The sequence below is a fragment of the Carcharhinus amblyrhynchos genome, chromosome 9 (genome assembly GCF_965287045.1).
Source record: "Carcharhinus amblyrhynchos chromosome 9, sCarAmb.v2.hapA, whole genome shotgun sequence".
Classification (NCBI taxonomy): Eukaryota; Metazoa; Chordata; class Chondrichthyes; order Carcharhiniformes; family Carcharhinidae; genus Carcharhinus; species Carcharhinus amblyrhynchos.
This window is the reverse complement of record NC_137332.1, coordinates 50327050-50348563: the sequence shown is the minus strand read 5'-3', so window position 1 is coordinate 50348563 and position 21514 is coordinate 50327050. Positions and strand designations below refer to the sequence as shown.

At 41.4% G+C, this 21514-nt stretch overlaps 2 protein-coding genes across 2 annotated transcripts in view; both read left to right on the top strand.

Moving 5' to 3' along the window:
• LOC145347787 (3',5'-cyclic-AMP phosphodiesterase 4B-like) overlaps positions 1 to 8375 on the top strand; it is a 203356-nt gene extending 194981 nt beyond the window's left edge. The window contains exon 3 of the mRNA XM_080195605.1: positions 8302 to 8375. Coding sequence (XP_080051731.1) covers positions 8302 to 8323 — 22 coding nt within the window. The 3' untranslated portion in view covers positions 8324 to 8375. The remainder of the gene's footprint in view (positions 1 to 8301) is intronic.
• The window catches only part of LOC145347785 (3',5'-cyclic-AMP phosphodiesterase 4B-like), a 308064-nt gene that overhangs the window by 6097 nt on the left and 280453 nt on the right, over positions 1 to 21514 (top strand). The gene's annotated exons all lie outside the window — the stretch shown is intronic.

The following is a 21514-nucleotide window of genomic DNA, read 5'->3' as shown; positions in this document are numbered from 1 at the left end:
CCTCAACACTGCTCCCTGCTAGGGGCCCTGCCAGAGTGCTGCCTGGACATCACCACCTTCCCATTGGGTGCTGTGTGCCATCACCCCCACCCCCCCAACTCCCCCGGCTGGTTCTGTTCATCAGGTCCCTGTTTGTCAAGACCCTCAGAGGAGGGAGGAGGGGAGCAGGAGGAGGAGAATTTGCTGTGTGGGGAGCTGATACTGCGGGTGGTCTGCTAAATGATTGTAAATGGGTACCAGATCTTTCATGGTGGCAATTCCTTTGCGTCTTACTGGGGGCCAGGGACAATGCCAACAAAAAATCCTGCTGGCATCAAAGCCATTTTGGGACTCCTGTTGGTTTCTCTGCTCCTGCCGGCTCCCCTGCATGCTGCAAACAACGGCAGACGTTTTCCTTGAGAAATTCAGCATTGTAACCTAAGGTCAAAAATACAGGGCACAACTAACCAGCCCCGCGCACTCACGTGCAAAGCGTACTAGGGCTGGGGAATCGCAGGGGAGGGGCCTTGGCACAGATTGTCCCAGCTCCCGTATAGATAATCTAGTGTATGTCTCTAAACAGAAACCAGTCATGATGGCCACAAGGAGGAGACTCAGAGACCATTGATGTTCTTGGGTTGTCAGGGAAATGGCTGGGTAGTGCCCTGGCACTGCCCTCTGATTAACAGCACCAAAGAGGGAGTGGAGTGTGCCTTGGGGTGAGAATGCTGAAGAGAAGGAGGGAACTTGAGGGGTTGGGGGGTCTGAAGGAGGGGAGGGGGACTTTGGTGACCCCCATAGTGGGACGTTGATCACTTGGCAGAGGGGTGGGGTCAGTTTCTGGTACCAGTTAGTGAAGTGGTGGGGAGTGGCAAGGGTTCTTAGCTGGTCAGTATGGGGGACGATTTGTATTGGGTTGTCAGGAGATCTCCCGAGGAGCTGGCATTGCCAGCGTCTTTCCACATGTGGGCAATTTTAATGAGAATCTCCCAGGCTCCAAAAAAAATTCTAAGGGCAGAATCTTCCGGCCATTTACACTAATGGGATTTTCTGGTCCCGTTGCAGTGAACAGAGATTTGGCTGAGCACCAAATTCTCTGTCCTTGCTTGCAGCAGGAGCGGGTCATGAATGGCTGGAAAATCCCGTCCTAAGAGTGTGAGAGTCGCAAAATATTGTATGCAGGTGAACGCACGATCCCAGTGTGTGAGAAGATTACAGCATCAAGGGGTTCAAGCAGTATTTGTTCTCTGCATCCACACCATTTGAGTTATAAATTGCATTACATTCTTCAAACACAATCAAACTTGTTATTCTGTGATTTATGAACAGGCAGAGATAATGGGGGTCAGTTTCATTGCATTGTTGACAATTTTTTTTTGCAACCAAATGGTTTCATGGCAAACAGACCTGTTATTGAATTGTGTGACTTGAACTACTTATGATTTTGAGTTTTATTTAACTGCATGTGACTGAAGAGTAGAGGATATGCAGTATATTGTACACAAATACTGTAGTCCATCGATACCAAAAAAATGAAAAAAGTTGTGAAAAAGATTGTATTTGCATATTACCTTTTACATCAGGATGTTCCAAAGTGCTTTGCAACCAATGAGAAATGTAATAATTGTTGGGATTTAAGGAATCATAGCTATTAATTTGCCCATACTAAGGTCTTACAAACAGCAATTAGATAAATGTTCAGAGAATGAATTTAGTGATGTTGATTGAGGGGTATATATTAGCCAAATTATGGGATCACGTATCTGAGAGGATAGATGGGTCCTCAGTTTAATGCTCTTCTGATGGTTAGCATTCCTGACAATGCAATGTACTTCAGTCCTGCACTGATGTACTAGTTTATATTGTGTGTGCAAGTCTCTTGACTGGGGTCTGAATGTTCTGGCTGATATAGAGTAATAGAGTCATAGAGCAATACAGCATGGAAATAGGCCCTTCAGCCCAACTGGTCTAAGCCGATTATGTTGTCCTCCCAGCTAGTCCCAATTGCCTGCGTTTGGCCCATATTCCTCTAATCCTTCCCCATCCATGTACTTATTCAAATGCTTTTTAAATGTTGCTATTATATCTGCCTCAACCACTTTCTCTGGCAGCATATACACACCACCATCTCCGTGAAGAAGTTGCTCCTCAGATGCCTGTTAAATCTTTCTCCTCTCATCTTAATTCTATGCCCCCCTAGTTTTCAATTCCCCTTCCCTGCATGAGTGCTACCATTGTGTCAAGTCTAACAGCCAAAAGCTGACAAAGAAACTTCTGTAATTATCCAGTCTCCTCATTTCTAAAGGTCAGTTATCATTTTTTTGGGGATACTGTGAGCATTTTGAAAAAGTCAGAAGCTGCAAAGGTGGTCTTTAAGAAAATTCAAGTTGCAGACGATGCATGATCATATTTCATTTATGTATTGAGAAACAATTTTTTTAAACTTCTTTAAATCTTGGAGCCAATAACACTTATTTAGATATAGTTAGTTCCTTATAAGTAGAGAACTTCCACTTGCAAGACACAAATGGGTTCTTATAGCCTGTTAGCAAAACCAAGGTACATAGATGAATTACAGTTTATCTGTTACCTCAGTAATTATGATCCATCTTCCTGCAGTGCAGTGAGTAGTGTAATAACTTGGCACAAAATATGTGTTAATATTTAAATTTTAATTGCATTTAACTACGTAGGTCAGCTATTGCAAGTTGTAATCTAAATTACAGACATGACTGAATAAGCAAGAACTTTGCTGTTGTGAATCGCCTCATGTCTAGCTGTAAATTCTTTTTGACAAATGAGCTCAGTGCAAAATTAACTTATTAATATTTTCCAGTTCCAGCCCACTGTCTTAAAATATTGTATAAGCAGGAATCATATAAAAGTAGCAATTTTTTGTGTCTCATTTTCTGTCCAAACATATCTTTTTAGCTTTGAAGTTATACTTGTTATGCTAATCACAACAACCATATTTATTCAGAAATGTTTGCAATACAGTAGCCTTTCTAAAAGAATTGATCATTGTGCATTATTTCCCTCGTTCCCTCTTTCTTTTATTACAATCAATTTTTGCTTGCACAGTTCTTATGAGTACTGGAGAAGCTTTATGAAATCTCAGGATAGGTCAATAGTATAGAGGCCTGATGCAATGGACATAAGAAATAGGAACAGGAGTAGACCACGCATCCTCTTAAACCTGCTCCATTATTCAATACGATCATGGGTGGTCCTCTACCTCAATGCAACTTTTCCGCCCACTCCTCATATCTCTTGATTTCCTGAAAGATCAAAAATCTGTCTTGGTCTTAAATATACTCAGTGGTGAAGTATCCACAAGCCTTTATGACAGAGATTCTAAAGTTTAATAGCCCACTAAGTAAATAAATTTATCCACATTTCAGTGCTAAACCATTGACCCCTTATCCTGAAACTATAGCTCCCTGTACTTGGTTCCCCAGCCAGGGTCGGGGAACTTCTGTGTCTATCCTTGATCATTCAGATCAGCATAGTAAGATAAATGGTCAGTTAAATGAGTTTAAAGACATTGGCTCCAGGTACATATTGGCAAAGTCACTAGGAGAACTCCCCTGTTCTTTATCAAATTGTGCAATGGAATCTTTCACATTGACATCAGATGTCAGATAAGACCTTGGTTTAATGTCTCATTGAAAAGACAATGGGCAGGATTTTCTGTCTCTTCCTACCAGCAAGATCTTCTGATTCCACTGAAGCAGTTCCCTATGACAGGTTCCCTGGTGGTGGGACAGGTAAGCCATGCAAAATGCCATAATCATCAGCAGGACTGGAAAATCCTGCCGGCAGCAAATGGCAAGTTGCCTCTGCCACTGAAAAACACGCCATGTAGGAGAAAGTTTGACCCAGTGTTTAAGTACTGTATGTTAACCTATCTAGGTTGTGCTGGGGTCCCTGACGTGGAAAGCACCATCTAAGTTGAGATTGCCACCATTGAGAGAAGGCTGACTTTTACTACCTGTGATTTATTTCTTTCATACATTGCCTACATCTTGAAAGAGGTTTTGTTGCAATTTTATGACTATGACATTTAAGACCATGAAAATGTGTGATATTTAAATATGACATTGATTGCAAAACAGGATTTGTAACATGATGGGTAAGAAAGATGCACTATTATACTGTTTGTGTATAATTAGTAGCTCTCCTGTGGTGTCACTTGTGGATGTCAGCAGATACAGTGTATTATTTTTATTAAAGGATTTCAGGGGAACTGAAAGTGAACTGACCAACTCCAGTGAAAGAATTTCATAAGAAGTGGCTTAGTGATGGTGGGGCAACTAGTTTATGGCTAATTCCTGGGAAATTAATAATTTGTGTTTCCCTTACTTACTACAGCTGAACATAAAATGAAATGAGGCATGAATGAATGTAACATTATTCAATCTTTCAACATACATAATTATCTTTACATTCCCAGTATGTAAAACGAAAAGCACAAGAAATTCACCTTTCTTCTCTCTCTCGTGCTAGCTCTGACTTTGAAAAATACGCAGTGAAAATCATTTTCAATTTCATCTTTTACCCAGAAAGTTCTAGTTAATCATGATCTGGAATGTTTAAAATTATTTGATAAAATATATAAATATCCCAGTAGACTGGACTATGCCATTTACACTGAAAAACGTACATTTTCTGTAAAGTAACAAGCCAAGTCAAGAATTATTCGTATACGTAAAAGACAACATATAATTATTCACTGTGTGTCTCCTACTTTATGAAATTGATTTTATCTCTAAAGTACAATTTATAACTGGTATAGTTAAAATATGAAACATTGTCTCAAATGTTTTTCAAAATTTACATTTTCTAGCTTACTGACTAAATTCAGAATGGGGAAAGATACGCTTCAAATTAAATACTAAGGAATCATGCTGCTAGGTGCTGGATAAAAGTGAACACTACACATTCAGAATGTGGTATTCAGGGAATTGCACATGCACTTGTAGTTGACAGCCCACTAGGAACAAATATCATATTAAAGTATTAGCCATAAAGTGTTAATTAAGGTACTAAAAGGCATAGTAACATATTTATAAGTAGATTTAATCAAATTATGTTGAAAAATACAATTTTTTCAGCCAAGAATATTTGTGCAAAGGAAAGCATTTAAAAAAACTATCCTGAGTGATCTAATAGGCGGAATTTTCCTGCTCCGCCCATCACAGGAATTGTGGTGGATTCGGGCGGAACATGCAAAGGTCTGTTAACCTCAGGCAGGATTTTCTGGCCTTGGGGCAAGTATGGCTGGAAAATCACACCCAATGGGTGGGATTTTACGGCCTCACTCAGATGAGACTGGAAATTCCCACCCGAGGTCAACAGAGATACCCGTTGTTGGACCCCTGCCCATGCTAATTCTGTGACAGGTGAAGTAGAATTCCAGCCTATGTCTCTGCTGTTCTAATTAGTAGATAGTCATCAATTTTTAAAAACTTTTATTTTTTAGTCACAAGTAGGCTCATATTAACACTGCAATGAAGTCACTGTGAAAATCCCCTAACTGCCACACTCCAGAGCCTGCTTGGTACACTGGGGACAATTTAGCATGGCCAATGCACCTAACCAGCACGTCTTTTGGACTGTAGGTGGAAACTGCAACACCTGTGGGGAAATGCATACAGACACGGGGAGAATGTGCAGACTCTGCACAGACAGTGGCAGAAGCTGGGAACTGAATCCGGGCCCCTGGCGCTTTAAGGCAGCAGTGTTAACCACTTTGCCACCGTGCCGCCCATCTTGTGATTTATGGTAGTGATTATCTCTGCTTTTTGTTTTTTATTCATAGATTTTGTCCATAGAAAATAACAGGAGTAGGTCATTCAGCCTCTCAAGCCTGCTCTGTCATTTATGGCTGATTATTCATCATTTTCCTGTGCTGTCTCCATATCCCTTGGTGTAATCAATATGGAGAAAGCTGTTGATCTCTGTCTTGAGCGTACTCAATGACTGAACATCCACAGCCCTCTGAATAGACAATTCCAAAGATTGACTACCCTCTTGTGTGGTGAAATTTCAATTCATCTAAGTGTTAAATGGCCTGTCCCTTACTCAGAAACTGTGTCCTCTGGTTCAGCCCTTTTTTTGATATATGAACTAGCTGATATCCTGGCATATTCAGAAATATTCTATTTTATATGGAGAAGATCTCAGCGAGTCTCACAAATTTATCTTATTTTTCTTTTGTTCTTCTGATTACTGTAATCTTATTTTTTGCATCACAAATTTCTGAAAATACAATTTGATAATGATGTGGCAATGTCAGAGGCATCTGTGGCCTTCTGAAAATCAAATCCAATGGGCTGTCTACATAACAATTTAAAAAAACGTGAAATAGAGTCAAATTAGAAAGGAAAAATAGGGGACCGGAAGATTAGAGTGAAAAGTAAGGGTGCCTTGGAAAAAAAGGAAAAAAATTAATTTTAAATTCTAAAAACCTCCTGTATCAATTTATTACCTGCAGGAATGAGGTTCTATTGTTTTAATTGTTGCAATTTGAATCTGTCAAGATTGAATTCCACACCAGGACTACAATCACAACACTAATAGGGTCCATTTGGCATGAATTAGCAGCCCTGAATGTTTGCAGTGAGTTTTGTTTCCACTTAAGACACAACTCCAACAATTTCTTAACATTCATGAGGAGTTTGGTGATGAGCTTGCATTCTTTCAAGGCTAATGGTGGAATATTGCAAATTGTCTTGTAAGTTTTTAGAGAGTATCATATATTCTTCCTTTCCATGAATTGCTGTTTTTTTTATACAATAATGGTGGCATCCTGCATTCCATTACGTAATCAAGAATTTCTTGGCCATTATTATGTTAAAGTGGTGCTATGCATTGTTTAGTAATCATAAGTTTCACTCATTCTCGATCTAACTGCCGCTTGAACAGAAAGCATTACAAATTTCTGAAAACAGGACACTTGTAACAGGATTTTTGTTAGATTGGGATTTAACAATGAGTGGGAGTCAGTAGTTCAAAGTTTCTTCAATTTTTGTAAGTTTTTAAATGAAAGATTGTACAATGAGTGAATTAGCAAGTCAGCCTGGAGTTAGAGGATTGTTTCATGAGGAGAGTTGGCTGCAATCAGGCTATATTCTTTGGAGTTTAGAAGAAGGGGAAGTGGTTGTGGTCTCATTGAAACATAGGGCAGAATTTAAAGTAAGTGATGGAAATCTTGCCTACCTCTTAGAGTAATGAGAGCTTCATGACATCTACTTTTGGGAAGGCCTACCTAATTAAGTGTCAAATAGGCACTTAACTGGGCAATAGGGGGCTTTAATTGGGATCATGGACTCTTGGGGCTGAAATCACAACCCTGAGAGCTGCTGCCATCAGAGGATGGTAGCTGTGCACTGCCTGCAATGGCAGTGGGACGCAGTGATAATGATGTGGCAAAATCTGAGGCATCTGTGGCCTCCTGAAAATCAGATCCAATGAGTTGTCTACTTAACCTGTAGTCCTGACATGGAATTCAATCTTGACAGTTCTAAATTGGAACAATTATAACAATGGAACCTCATTCCTGCAGGTAGTAAATTGATACAGATGGTTTTTAAAATTTAAAATTAATATTTTCCTTGCCAAAGGAGCCAAGAGGATTTTTAAGAGAGGGGGTCACAGGGGACGGATGTTGACAACAAGGCAGGGGATACTCTCAGCCACCCCTTCCCTTTCCCAATACTAGGTCCCTCTATCAGGCGCTGAATACCTGACAACGAGGGTCAACCTGGAAAGCCGATTCAGCCTTCCCTCATTGCAAGTCCCCTGCCCACTGCTGGGTGAACATCTGTGGTGGCAGGATGAGTCAGCATTAATTGCCAAATCCTATCCTCCCACCCATTTAACTGGTTCTCAATCTTCACCACCAAACTTGCTTCAGAGAAGGCATTAAATTCCAAACGTCGAAAATTCTTAGAAGGCTTGATGATGAGGAGATGAACAACTCTTTAATAATGGCTGGAGATTCTAGAATTAAAGATCATAGTCTCAGGTTGAGGGGTGACCATTTATACTGAAATGAGTAAAGATTTCTTCTATCAGTGCATTGTGAATCTTTGGAATTCTCTACCCAAAAGGTTTGGATGCTCAGTTGTTGAGTCCATTCCAAAACAGTGAGCAAATGATTTGTAAACAATTAAGTGAACCAAGGGTGAGAAAGTGAAGTTAATTTAGAAGTTCAGCCTTCTTCCTAGTAATCCTATGGCTCATTCCTACTCCTATTGTCTTCTTGAGTTAGTCAAAAGGTGTTATTAATCTATTAATATGCCTTTGAACTAATTTCAGTCTTCCAAGCAACATCGAGTAAACTGGAAGGAGATGTTCTTGGGGAAAAGTACTGAAGGAAGGTGGCGGATTTTCAAGAAATGTACGTCTGGAGCTCTGCATGACAACGTTCCGATGAGACAAGGAGGATTTGGTAGGTCGTGGGAACCGTGGTGCACGAAGGTTGTGATGAACCTAGTCAGGAAGAAAGGAAAGGCTACAAAAGGTTCAGAGAGCTAGGAGAAGTTAAGGATCTAGAGGAGTATAAGGCTTGTAGAAAAGAACTTAAAAAGGAAATTAGGAGAGCCAGAAGGGGTCATGAGAAGGCCTTGGCAGGTAAGATTAAGGAGAATCCCTAGGCGTTCTACAAATATGTGAAGAGTAAAAGGATGAGAAGTGAAGGGATAGGACCTATAAAAGGTGAAGGAGGAAAAGTCTGTGTGGAACCGGAAGAAATGGCAGAGGTGCTTAATGAGTACTTTGCCTCGGTATTCACGGTGGAACGTGATCTGGGAGGTTGTGCTACAGGTTTGCGGAGGACTGAAAAGATTGAGTATGTGGACGTTAAGAAAGGGAATGTGTTGGAACTTTTAAATTCTATCAAGATAGATAAGTCGCCGGGACCGGATGGGATGTACCCCAGGTTACTGTGGGAGGTGAGGGAGGAGATTGCAGAGCCCCTGGCGATGATCTTTGCATCGTTGATGGAGACGGGAGAGGTTCCGGAGGATTGGAGGATTGCGGATGTGGTTCCTATTTTCAAGAAAGGGAACAGGGATAGCCTGGGAAATTACCGACCAGTGAGTTTGACCTCAGTGGTTGGTAAGTTGATGGAAAGAATTCTGAGGGACAGGATTTATGAGCATTTAGAGAAGTTTAGTATGATCAGAAATAGTCAGCACGGCTTTGTCAAGGGCAGGTCCTGCCTTAGGAGCCTAGTTGAGTTCTTTGAAAATGTGACTGAACACATTGACGAAGGCAGAGCGGTGGACGTGGTTTACATGGACTTCAGCAAGGCATTTGATAAGGTCCCCCATGCAAGACTTTTTGAGAAGGTGAGAGGGCATGGGATCCAAGGGGCTTTGGCCTTGTGGATCCAGAACTGGCTTGCCTGCATTAGGCAGAGTGTGGTTGTGAATGGGTCTTTTTCTGCATGGAGGTCGGTCACCAGTGGAGTGCCCCAGGGATCTGTTGTAGGACCCTTGCTGTTTGTCATTTTCGTAAATGATCTGGATGAGGAAGTGGAGGGATGGGTTAGTAAGTTCGCCGATGATACGAAGATTGGTGGTGTTGTGGATAGTCTGGAGGGATGTCAGAAGTTGCAGTGTGACATAGATAGGATGCAAGACTGGGCAGAGAAGTGGCAGATGGACTTCAACGCGGATAAATGTGTAGTGGTCCATTTTGGCAGGACCAGTGGGATGAAGGAGTACAATATCAAGGGTAGGAGTCTTAGCAGTGTTGAGGAGCAGAAGGATCGTGGGGTCCGGGTCCATAGGACTCTTAAATCGGCCTCACAGGTGGAGGATGTGGTCAAGAAGGCATATGGTGTACTGGCCTTCATTAATCGAGGGATTGAATTTAGGAGTTGGGAGGTAATGCTGCAACTTTATAAGACCCTTGTCAGACCCCACTTGGAGTACTGTGTGCAGATCTGGTCGCCTCACTCTAGGAAGGATGTGGAAGCTGTTGAGAGGGTGCAGAGGAGATTTACAAGGATGTTGCCTGGATTGGGAGGCATGCCTTATGAAGGTAGATTGTGGGAGCTAGGTCTCTTCTCCCTTGAGAATGAAGGTTGAGAGGCAACCTGATAGAAGTTTATAAAATGTTGAGAAGAATAGATAGGGTGGATTCTCGGAGGCTATTTCCCAGGGCTGAAATGATCGCTACGAGAGGACATAGGTTTAAGGTGCTGGGAAGCAAGTACAGAGGAGAAGTTAGGGGTAAGTTTTTCACTCAGGGTGGTGAGTGAGTGGAATCGGCTGCCGTTGGTAGTGGTAGAGGCAAACTCGCTGGGGTCTTTTAAAAGACTTCTGGATGAGTACATGGGATTAATGGGATTGGGAATTATAGATAGTTCTATGGCCTGGTAGGTATGGATATGATCGGCGCAACTTGAAGGGCCTGTTTATGCTGTAGTGTTCTATGTTCTATCTAATGACCTGTGTCACATGTTAGGCAGGAGCTCACCTCCGTGTAAAAAAGATCACTGATATTCTATTTAGGAAAGCTGTTCAATTCATACCCTTTCCTGATATTGCCTCCCTCGTAATCAAATACTATTATCCGAATCAAGTTGGTAGACCTATTTGGCGTAGTCCTGGTCATTGGGCTCATCGTTCATTACAACTGGATTGTATACTGATTCATATGCAGTCCGATTTTTAGAACTACAATTCTTAGGGCAGGATTTTCGGCTATGCTTGGCCTGAAACTGGAAAATCCCGTCCAAGGCTAACAGACCTTTGTGTGGTCTGCTCTCTGCCCACTACAGTTCCCATGGTGGGTGGGATGGGAAAATTCTCCCCCCCCTCCACACCCAAGAGTCAGATAAATGACTTTCAGAAACTTTCATAGCACAGAAATTTGGCTCCAATCTCACCATCTTTTGCAGTTTCAGCCTGACTGATTTTCAACACCACAATGCAAATTGAGGATTTTCAGTTACAGTGAGTTTTTTTTTCTTTTCTTGCAGTTTCTATCTGTGGATAAGGCAGATTGTTCAGTGAGTTTTTTGTTTCTTCAGCCATCCAATATAAAGCTGGTCTTCTAGTATACTTTGTGATATGTATTTTGTTTAATTGAAAAGCCCATTGGAAATGGTGACAGCAGTAATATTGGATGCTTGTGCAAAAGGAATCCTCTACTTCTAATTGTCCACAGCAAACAGCAGAAACAAATTGATGGCAGAAGCAGTAGATAGAAACTACAGTTTGGCAAGTCAAAAAAACAGTAAAACAACCAACTTACCAAAACACAGTCAATGCCAGCTTTAAGAATGAATGTTTTGTAGTGAACATCATGGAAGCAGGTCACATTTTAAATGGGTGAGCAGTGAACAAAGAATTGACACGTAATGAAACACAAGGAATACATTGTGGAATCTATTTATATTGCTTTACGTTGATTTGTGAGATATAATGACGTGCACACACACACACTGTTTTAGTGCAGCCTCCAGATGTGAGAGGTTGTCCCCTTTGCATGGCATTGGGTATTGTGAAAAATTGAGTTATTCACTTGAATTTCTGATTGTGCATAGGGGACTGCTCATGGCATACTGCTAACCCATTTTAGAATCATGCATCAAGTATCCCGGAGCTTAGGCCTCATAAAAAAAGGTCTCTTGAAGGTTGTGATATTAGAAAGGTTTTTGCTTGCATTTACTATTCAGTGTTGCTGTATTTCACTGAAGATGTTAGTTGTTTGGTTAGGAATTCTGCCATTTTCTAGGCTTTTTGTTGCCAAGTATTCTCAGTTATTGTGGATATTTAAATGGTAATGTGCAAGTGGTCGATGGGAGTTCCTAATTGTTTTCTGAAAGTGCTGGATAACAGATAAGTGGAATTTAAGTGCAAGGACACTTCATGTGATATTTCAGGGTAGTTACACTGATAGATTGATTCCTTTCAATGGTGCCCTGAACAATCATCAATTATTGCAAAATCTCATCTCGGTCATTAATGTCCATTTAGAAAAGGAAATCTTCTGTGCTTACCTGATCTAATTCACATGTGACAGAGATATGTGGCTGATTCTTAGCAAGCTATTATGTTGTACAAAACTATTACAGAAAATCCACCTGGCCTCAACTTAGGCATCAGAAACCACAATGCCATATCCTGCCTTCTCAATCCAGAAGAGACCTCCTTGCTAATACACTGGGGACTTCGGCAAAAAGTATCAAATTTACAGAAGTATATCTTACAACCAATGTCCCAAACACAGCCATCACTGTCCTATTGACAGTACAGACCCACCAGAGATGGTGGCACAGTGTTTTACAGATGGGAGGAAGTTGTCGTGCGTGACTTCAACACTGGTGCTGGAACCCATGAAGTACCACGGCATCAGGTCAAACATGGATAAGGAAACCTCCTACTGATTACAAACTACTGCCTCCTGCTCAGCTGATGAATCACTACTCATCCATGTTACGTTCCACTTCGAAGAAGCACTGAGGGTGGCAAGGGCACAGAATGTACTCTGGGTGGAGGACCTGAATGTCCATCACCAAGAGTGGCGTGGTAGCATCACTGTTGACCAAGATAGCCAAGTCCTGAAGGACGTTGCAGCCAGACTGGGTCTGCAGCAGGCGATGAGAGAACCAACTGAGAGGAAAAATCCTGTTTGCCTCTCATGAGCCTTGACTTTAGGAAAGATAAGAAATAAAGAAAAAGTTGGGAGTAAAATTTTAGCAATGGAATAGATTTTGATTTTTGGGCAACCAATCAAAAACAATCCAGTATTAGCAGCGAAATGACTGAATGTGATTTTGAGGTTTTGGCCTCAATTGGCAAGTGCAGGGTTTGAAATGAGTGTCCTGACATAGTTTACCAGATTGAAATCTGAAAATTGACTCAAAGCTATCTCCAACAAGGTAAGTTGTGAGGCTTGGGAGGAGTGTGGGGGATATCATGGTTGCAGACGGTCTGGGCAGCAGTAACCCAAATTATCTTTGTGGAAGTTATACCAATGCTTCTCCAGAGCCTAGGAAAATAGTTGCAAGACTTACCCATAGAAGCCTCACCTTATCCACCACTCTTATTGAACTGCTCTGACCTGTTCCTACCTCAGATGGTAGTTGGGGTCCAGTTTGCATCAGAAGATGCCAAATTTCCTTTTAAAAACAGGCACTTTAGACGCTTGATACCTTTTAAAATGGAGCTAGCTGCATTTACAGTGTTAATAGGGTGGTAAAGACTATTAGTCACATTTTGAAGCTGATATTGTTCCATTAAGACCAGACAAAGGCAGTGAAAATTGATGCTAGTGTCTCTAATTTCAGCTCAACTATAAACATTTTAATTAATCAGAGAAAACAATTTTGGCACATGTAACCATAACAGTAATTCAATTATTCATGGCAGTATTCCATGGTGAAAGTTGCAGAGAATGCTGTGGTCACTACACACAAACCGTAACTGAACAAAAATCATCCCCAGGGTCCAATGAACATAATCGTTAGCAGTTATTTTGTCTGTTACAATACAATAAGACGTCTGCTTCTACAAGAAGTGCAAATATCAGCAAGGCAGATGGTTCACTGAGACATTTTGACTATTGTAATAAATTTGCCTGAACATATTCACCTAGTAGGTCTCAATGAAGAAGGATTATGCAGCACTAAACAGCAAAATGGAAAATGTTAGGAGCGAACACAATGGCCTGGTTGTTTGTGGAATTAGGTTAAACTGGTATCCAATTCAGGGATTCCCATCCTCTTTCCTATTTCCAGCATTTTTTGCTGGTGTGGTATAAGGGTGCTGTTAGTCAGCCCACACCCACCCTTGTCTGCTCCAATGCTGAGAGTGGGTATTTCAAAGCCCCTCATACCTTCTCATAAAGTTGTCAATCAAACACAATCATTCATAGTATCAATTTAAAACCAAAAATGAATTCACTCCATAGTTCTTCATCTCATGTAAATCAGCAGCCAGGCATCAAACAACCTTTAAAGGATCAGGTTATTACAACTGAATACAGATGTCAGTCAAACAAAGCTGGCACTCTTCTGCTGCTATGTAAGCATTGCCTATTGGGTTCAATCTATTAGGCATTCTTGGAGCTCAGCCCAGCTGAGGTTATCTGTTTAAACTGCTTCTGTTGATACATTTGCCAGATGGCCTCATTATGAATGCTTAACTGAGCTCTAAGATGGGGCATGGGGAACCTAATAAGTTGGATGGGTGGGGGAAGGGCTAAACATAAATACTTCTTGTTCCACTAAATAAAAGCAGGCCTTCTACCTAACACATCACCAATGCCTCCCTGCTTGGCCTCAGCAAAAGATTGTACCTGCCTCTATATCAGGCTCTGTGACCCCCTTGGCGTTTGGGATCACCAGTAGCTCTGGCCATGTACTTGCAAGAAAGAGTCTCCCGAATGGAGCTAAGGTAAGAAATCATTTCTACAGTATAAACAGAAGAGGAAAATGAAAAGCATAATCCAGACATATGTGAAGAAATTGCCATTGCACAGTTCAACCTTTTGAACCCCCAAACAACTCAACCAAGGAAAGTGGAGTTACAGACAGCTTTCCCTGAAGCATATCTTAAAGTATGCTGACCAATATCATCCATCTTTCCTTTCTCATGTTTCTCGTGATGCCCAGCTTTCTTGAAATGTCTCAAGGAAGCACAGAACTCCACTCAGAGTCCAGCATGTGGAATACACATGAGAACTAATTGTTGCAGTCTCATGTAAAAGTAAGGGTTCCTCACTCTCATTCTTCTGATAAGCTTTTGCCCTCTAACTGCCCACCACCCCCCGCCCCTCCCAATATTTGGAGGGAAGATTGCAGACAATGCCCAGCAAAGGAAATATGATTTAGATCTTCCCTTGACCATTTGCCCTTCATCTTCTGAAGCGGAAGCTGAAGCACATGGAAGCAATGGAGAAGGTGAGGTGCATAGTAGATGCAGGGTGATTTGCAAAGTTAATGCATCACGTTTCAACAATTCCAGCATTTGAATTCAAAATATTTTAATATGCCTTTCAAAAGGGGTGGCACAGTGGTGAACACTGCTGCCTCACAGCGCCAGGGACCTAGCTTCAATTCCCGGTTTGGGTCACTGTCTTTGTGGAGTTTGCACATTCTCCTCATGTCTGCGTGGGGTTTTCTCCCAAAGTACAAAGATGTGCAGGTTAGGTTGATTGGCCATGCTAAATTGCCACTTAGTGTCGGGGGACTAGCAGGGTTAATACATGGGGTTATGGGGATAGGGGCTGGATGGCATTGTGGTTGGTGCAGATTCGATAGACCAAATGGCCTCCTTCTGCACTGTAGGGATTCTATGAAAATGTAACTTTGTCAAATTCTCTCAGGCTCTTGTATATTTCAATAAGGTTACCTTTCAATTATTGTTCACTTAAGGGCCAGTCCTGTCCAGCCTCAATTTGTTCTGAATGTTCATTAACCATTCTGTAGCTCAGCTAGCCATTCAACCAATTATCCTTTAATTCCTTCCTTGCGAACTTGTGAGAAGAAGCAGCTGCAGAAACCTGGGCCCCCAGCTGAACTCCCATTTGAGTCATATTTCACCCATTCTGTTATTACTTTCTCATTTGTAAATATCAGCTCAGAGACATTGACTTGAGAGGGACCATTTAGTCATTGAGAGCAGATGAGAATGGTGAAGCCAAATATGAGCAAAAGGCATGTAAGGTTGCCAATGAGGAACCAGCAGTTGTTGTTCCAGGAGTAAAATAAAGCCATCCCTTAGCTGAGAAGTCTTGGGAATCTCAGTGTTCAGAATTTATTGTCAAAAAACAAGCCCCTTTCTAAAGTTAGGGACACCCCCACTTAAGGTGTAGTGGCTTCTGGACCTCCCTCCCCCTCCTCCACAATGACCATTGGCCTATTCCCTCTACCTTGAAACGCTGATCATGCCTTCCTCCAGGCTATCCCTACCCTTTCCTTCCCTCCCTGGGACCCCTTGAACTTAACTCGGTCTCAGGTGCTCGGAAGGGTCCAACATCCTCCTGAACTTTTACTTCTGTCCAGTGCAACATTGTTGCCACTTGGACTGGACTTGAACTGGAGTCCCTGGCAATCAGATTGGCCAGTGCCTCTCTGAAGTAAGAATTCCTTCTGAGTGGCGGAACTTCCACCTGTGGACAATTAACGCTCGTTTGAACGTGAAATTACTGTGGGTCACTCAGAGTCAGCAGGAATGTTTTCCCTGCCACTTTATGGATGGCAGGAAGTGAGACTCCGACATCTGAAAAGTTCTGACCATTCTAAAACTGAAAATATGTTAATTGCACAGCAGGTAGGAAGCCATCCAAACAACAGGAACAGATAATTTTATTATTGTTTTGTTCTGTTAGAGTAAATTTAAATAAGGCAGTAGCTGTCCATTCATGGAAACAAAGTAATCGTACAGCATCCACCTGAACTGCCAATGATGCCTCCAACTTGTCTGTTCCAATTATAAATTAAATATTTACATTCTACTTCAGATGGAATCATCTGAGAGGTAATGAGATATTTAGACGTTATTATGGTAGCAAAATCATGAACATATTCGAGATTCCTATTCTAATGAGAGCATTTTCAATCAAATACCTCCTTGCCTTTTCCTTACAATGCATGAATATGAAACAAAACCCTAATCCTATTGAGAGGTGCTTATTTTCAATGTCACATTTGAGTGGTGCTTGAAATGAATGGAAGGAAAGTCTGTCTACCTACAGTGGGTTAGGTTGTAATTGTTTTTGCCTGGCAGACAATAACAATTCGCTGCTCTGTTCCTTTGTCGTATTTCCCAGGCTTCCCACTGGGTAACTGCAATGCCCAATCTTATGATACTGGCCCAGAACTATATTGAGATCCTTGTTTGGAACCCAAAGCCCATTAGCAAGCTGTTCAATAGATGAACTCTACTCCAGTGACACAGGCAAAATCTATTTATGGGAATTCTGTATAAAATTTGAGTATTCTGGGAATTTGAACAATACTGGAACAAATGGTTATCGAATAAAAGATGATAGATTGAATGGGTGCCCATTAGAATTTATTTCATTCATGCAATGGATTGCCCATTCTTAATTGTCATTAACAGAGTTGCTTGCTAGGCCATTTCAGAGAGCAGGATCTAGAGTTACATAGAGGCCAGTCCAGGAAAGCAGGTTTCATTCCCTAATGGAAGCAAGTGAATCAGTATTTTTTAAAATACAACCAGAAAATGCTGCACATACACAACAGCATCTGTGAAAAGAGTAGCAGAATTAATGGTGGGACATTTTGGATGGTGGGGTGGTTTCAAAATCCATCATCCAAAGTGTCAGCAAGAATGCATTCCTGCTAATCACTGAACCCCCTTGACATTTGGCAGTCTGAGGAATGTTAACTAGTTGTTGACAGGGCCTTTGCCCTTCACTCAGGCAGAGATGCTGCTGCACCGTGCCAGCAATGACTGGACCACAAGCAGTTCCAAGATTTTAAGTCCCAGAGACCAGGAATAGGTAAATGAGGAGGCTGTCAGGGTTCAGAGGGGAGGTAAGGTGTAGAATTCTTGTTGGAGAGGCTGGGGGCAGAGAGAGCATCTGCATGGGACAGATATTGGGATGCGGGAGAGCCGGCAGCCCATGTGTGGACCAAAAGGCCCATGAAGGACCTGTTGGATTTTCCACTTAACTATGAACATCTCCTGCCGGCCTCAAAACTGAAGCAGCCTTTAAGTGGCTAATACACTTATTAACTCAATTGGGGTGAGGATGGGCAGGCTGCCTTCGGCCTTGCCCACCCCCCTGTAAAAATTATTGACAGACTTGGGGGCGACAAAAAGGCCACTTGGGTCATTTACCCACCTGGGTAATGACTTTGTGTTGTTTATTGCAGTAGCAGGAATTCAGGTGAGGGGCTGTGAGACACAAAGGCAAAGACCACTAGCAAAGCACTGGGAGAGAGGTCAAGACCAAGCCACGTCTCTGCTTGGGACAAGGTCTTGTTCTTTTACTGCTCTAGATGCTTCTGTCTCTGTCTGAGAACAAGATGCCTTATAAAATCTCCTTACCAAAGACCTAGTCTTTGTTATGTGATCAGAGATTCTCTTTTCATTTTTCTCATGAATAGTTTCTGATTGTTGGGCTGTTGTCAGACAATGGAGTTCGAGTATCACTCACCATCATACCATCTTGATAAGGTAATGCTATTCAAACCCATTCTTGAGATTTCAGCTTTGAAATCAAATAGTCTGCAAATAGTATTATGAAGTCTGTTCTTTAAATTCGATAGAGAAGTGCAGCCATTAATCACAGGAAGAGTCCTTTGCATTTTGATGACTTCTCAAAGTTTGGCAAGGTTTTCCTCCATGACACATTTTGTGGCAGTGAGAGGTAGCGTACGTGTTGCTCGCTGGAGGCGGGACCTTCTAATGAATTCTTTGCCACCAGGAATCCTGCAGCAGGGATGCATTGTCGATGGGATTATATGATCCCGCCAGGGTAAACAGCAGCATGATTTCAATGCATATGTCCAGTAAGGCTGTCTGCATTTTAGTGACTTTGTCAAGACTTATCCAGACAAGGTTAACACAATCTCTTTGCAGCTTCATGTGAATTCGCAGGAAAGAAAAGGTTACCTGACTTCTGAACTCCAGTTTGTTTTACAGGAAAAGGTCCATTTCAGGATTATACTTAATAAATTCATACTTGGCTCAAATTTCAGATGGTGCATGTCACATTGTATTCTTTATCATTCTTTTGAGCTGAAAACATAATAATACCATGTATAAACTGAGTAGAAATGTAATTTGCTTCACTCTGCAGACTATATGGGGAACAAACAAGCAGATTCCAGATATGGAGAATTTACATTTAAAAGAAAGATGTTTTCAATTCTCCACCATAAACCATAATTTGCAGATAGCATTATAATTACAAGCAGGCAAAATTAAGCTGCAGCATAGAGCCTTGCTATGCAAAACACCCCTTACTCTCTGTGCAACCTTAGATAAAATTATCGTTCGAATAGGTCATGTTGGATTTTTTTAACACCAGTGCCTTGAGCAAATACCCTGATATTTCTGAGTTTTATTGGACCAGTTCTTTATGTCTTAGATCACTATTGATCACAGAGAGAGTGAATGATCTCTCAGGGCAAGTGAGCTTCACAATTTGAACAGTGAAAACTGATTAGTTGGTCTTGTGCTTCTAACAATTTAGAAGTAACAAATAACACATAACAAGTGCTTGGACCTTATACTTTAAATCTTTTGTCCAAAAAAAACTTTTTATTGTTATTTACTTTTGTTAAGTTGCAAGTTTAGTGAAATAGCGGTCTTGTGGAGCAGTGATTCTGTCCCTACCTCTGGGCCAGAAGCTTTGGGTTCAAGTCCCACTCCAGGATTTGATGGCCATGGAAGGTATATTCATAAGGTGGCCAGCATCCTGAAAATCCTTCCAGTGTGGCAGGTGGTAAGAGTGGAAGAGTTTACTGGTTAGTCATACCGCAGAAGGCAACAGCAAACCACTGCAGTACCTTGCCAAGGATAATCGTGGCCCAATCCAATGGAAGTCCATGGGCGCCAATGGTCTCTTAGGTCATTCTACCTGAAGAAGGTGTAGTTTAATAGAAATCATGATGCTTTGATTTTAACCTCATTTCAAAATTTCTATTTGAAAGATTGTTTTTTTAAACGTCCTTCTCTAAAAGAAAAATTGTATCTGTTACCTTGGCTTACAGCTAGCTATCTGTTCACCCTCTGAATGTGTTTGCCAGTTTTCGACAATGTTAGAAATGCAGGCCCCTTTCGGAGTAAACCAGGTCTTGCTTTGAAGTGAATTGAGGGCAGGTGATGCTCATTGAAACTTGGACTTAAGAGCTGGGAAGAGTAGAAACCAGTGTTCGTATTGAACTGCAGTATCATAATGAAACAGTTGTAAATCAGCAGAATGTCTTCTGCTGCCTAATTTGGTAAATAGATTTTCACCTGCAAAACTTGGTAGTGGAGGTTTGACCTTGACCTTTTCAGATGGGAAGATAAAGAAAACAGAAAGCAACTCCTATGTCTGATTAAAAATAGAGCTCCTGGCAGCTTTTCATCTGAAATGACTGAGTCATGTTGCAGGATTGCAAACTATGAGTAGAATTCATCCAAGCCCCCAGCCAGTGTATTCAAAAGTAGGTCTGGTGGGAGACCCAGAAGTCTGTTTCAAACCGACATGAATTTATTGCAGGATTTTCGCTGATGCCTGCCATGGCGGGTTAGTAAACCCATCAAAGGCTGGCATGAACCTTAATTGCATCTCATTAATAGAATCATGCACACCAGATTCTCTGTGATGCTGGTGGGAAAGCACATTCAGGAAAACGTGGTGAGCAGGTCTTGGGACTCATCTGAACAGTGCCTGGGGTTGCATCCAGAGTTCAGGATGGAGGCCAACAGCAACCTTGGACAGCAATGGGTCGGGAATGCATCTGCAGTTGGCGCTTCGAGATTAGGTGTCCTAAAGGGGTCCATCTTCCAGCCTCAGAATATTTCTAGAGATCCATCTTAATGCTCAGGAGGTCCATCTTCTTTCTTCAATAGTGGATCAGTGATGTTGGATACCTTTTCGATATGGAATCTGGACACAATGACAGACTATCCACCGTCTAGGCCTGCCACAGGCTAAATAAGCTGTAAAATACCTGTGTGTATAATTACTGAGCTTAGGACCAGAAATTTGGTGCTTTTTTTCTCCCCCCACTTGTCTCTGCAGCAGGAAATGCCATGTGCTCGTACCTCTATATAGCATCCATCCTATGATTACTCAACAGTCTTTCCGGATTTGGAAACATATAAACAATGGATGAATGAGGTAGAAATGTGGACTCTGGTCTCTTCTTTAGCCAAGAGGAAGCAAGGTATGGCTTTAGCCTTGTCTTTACCAGAAAGAAGTACCATTAGAAATAAAGTGTTTTCATCACAGCAAATAATTGACTTAGATATCAAAGAGGGATTGCCAATTCTACAATAATTTATTAATCGAATTTGCAAAAAGGATGGCTTATTAGAAGCCTACAAAGTGTGATCAATATTTGAGAAGATGGATGATTAATCCATTGAGGAATATGTCATGGATTTTTACAGGTTATATAAAAGACTATAGAAATTCGATCTAGAAATTCTGGAGTCTGTACTTGCATTCAGATTTTTAGATTGTGCACAAATCTCACACATGCATAGACTTTTGATTTTGACATGTTCAATTATGTGGTGAGGACTCTTTTTTAAACAGATACTGGTTGATCTAAGAAAAACTTTTGGGGGGAACCGATTTCCAATTACCTTCGCACGAAATGTTGGACATTCTGCAGCATTGGACCATTACTGATTCTCAAAATTGATAGGAGCCAAGTTGCTGGGGCTTATACAAAGAAGGAATTGCTCTAAGACATCCTAAGGCGGGCTGTACTTTTAATAGATTTATGGAAGTCTTTGAAGCAACCTATGAAACTGATGATTCTGGTGGTGAACATGATAAGGATGAATAACAAGAATGTATTGTATTAGTGACAGAAGAC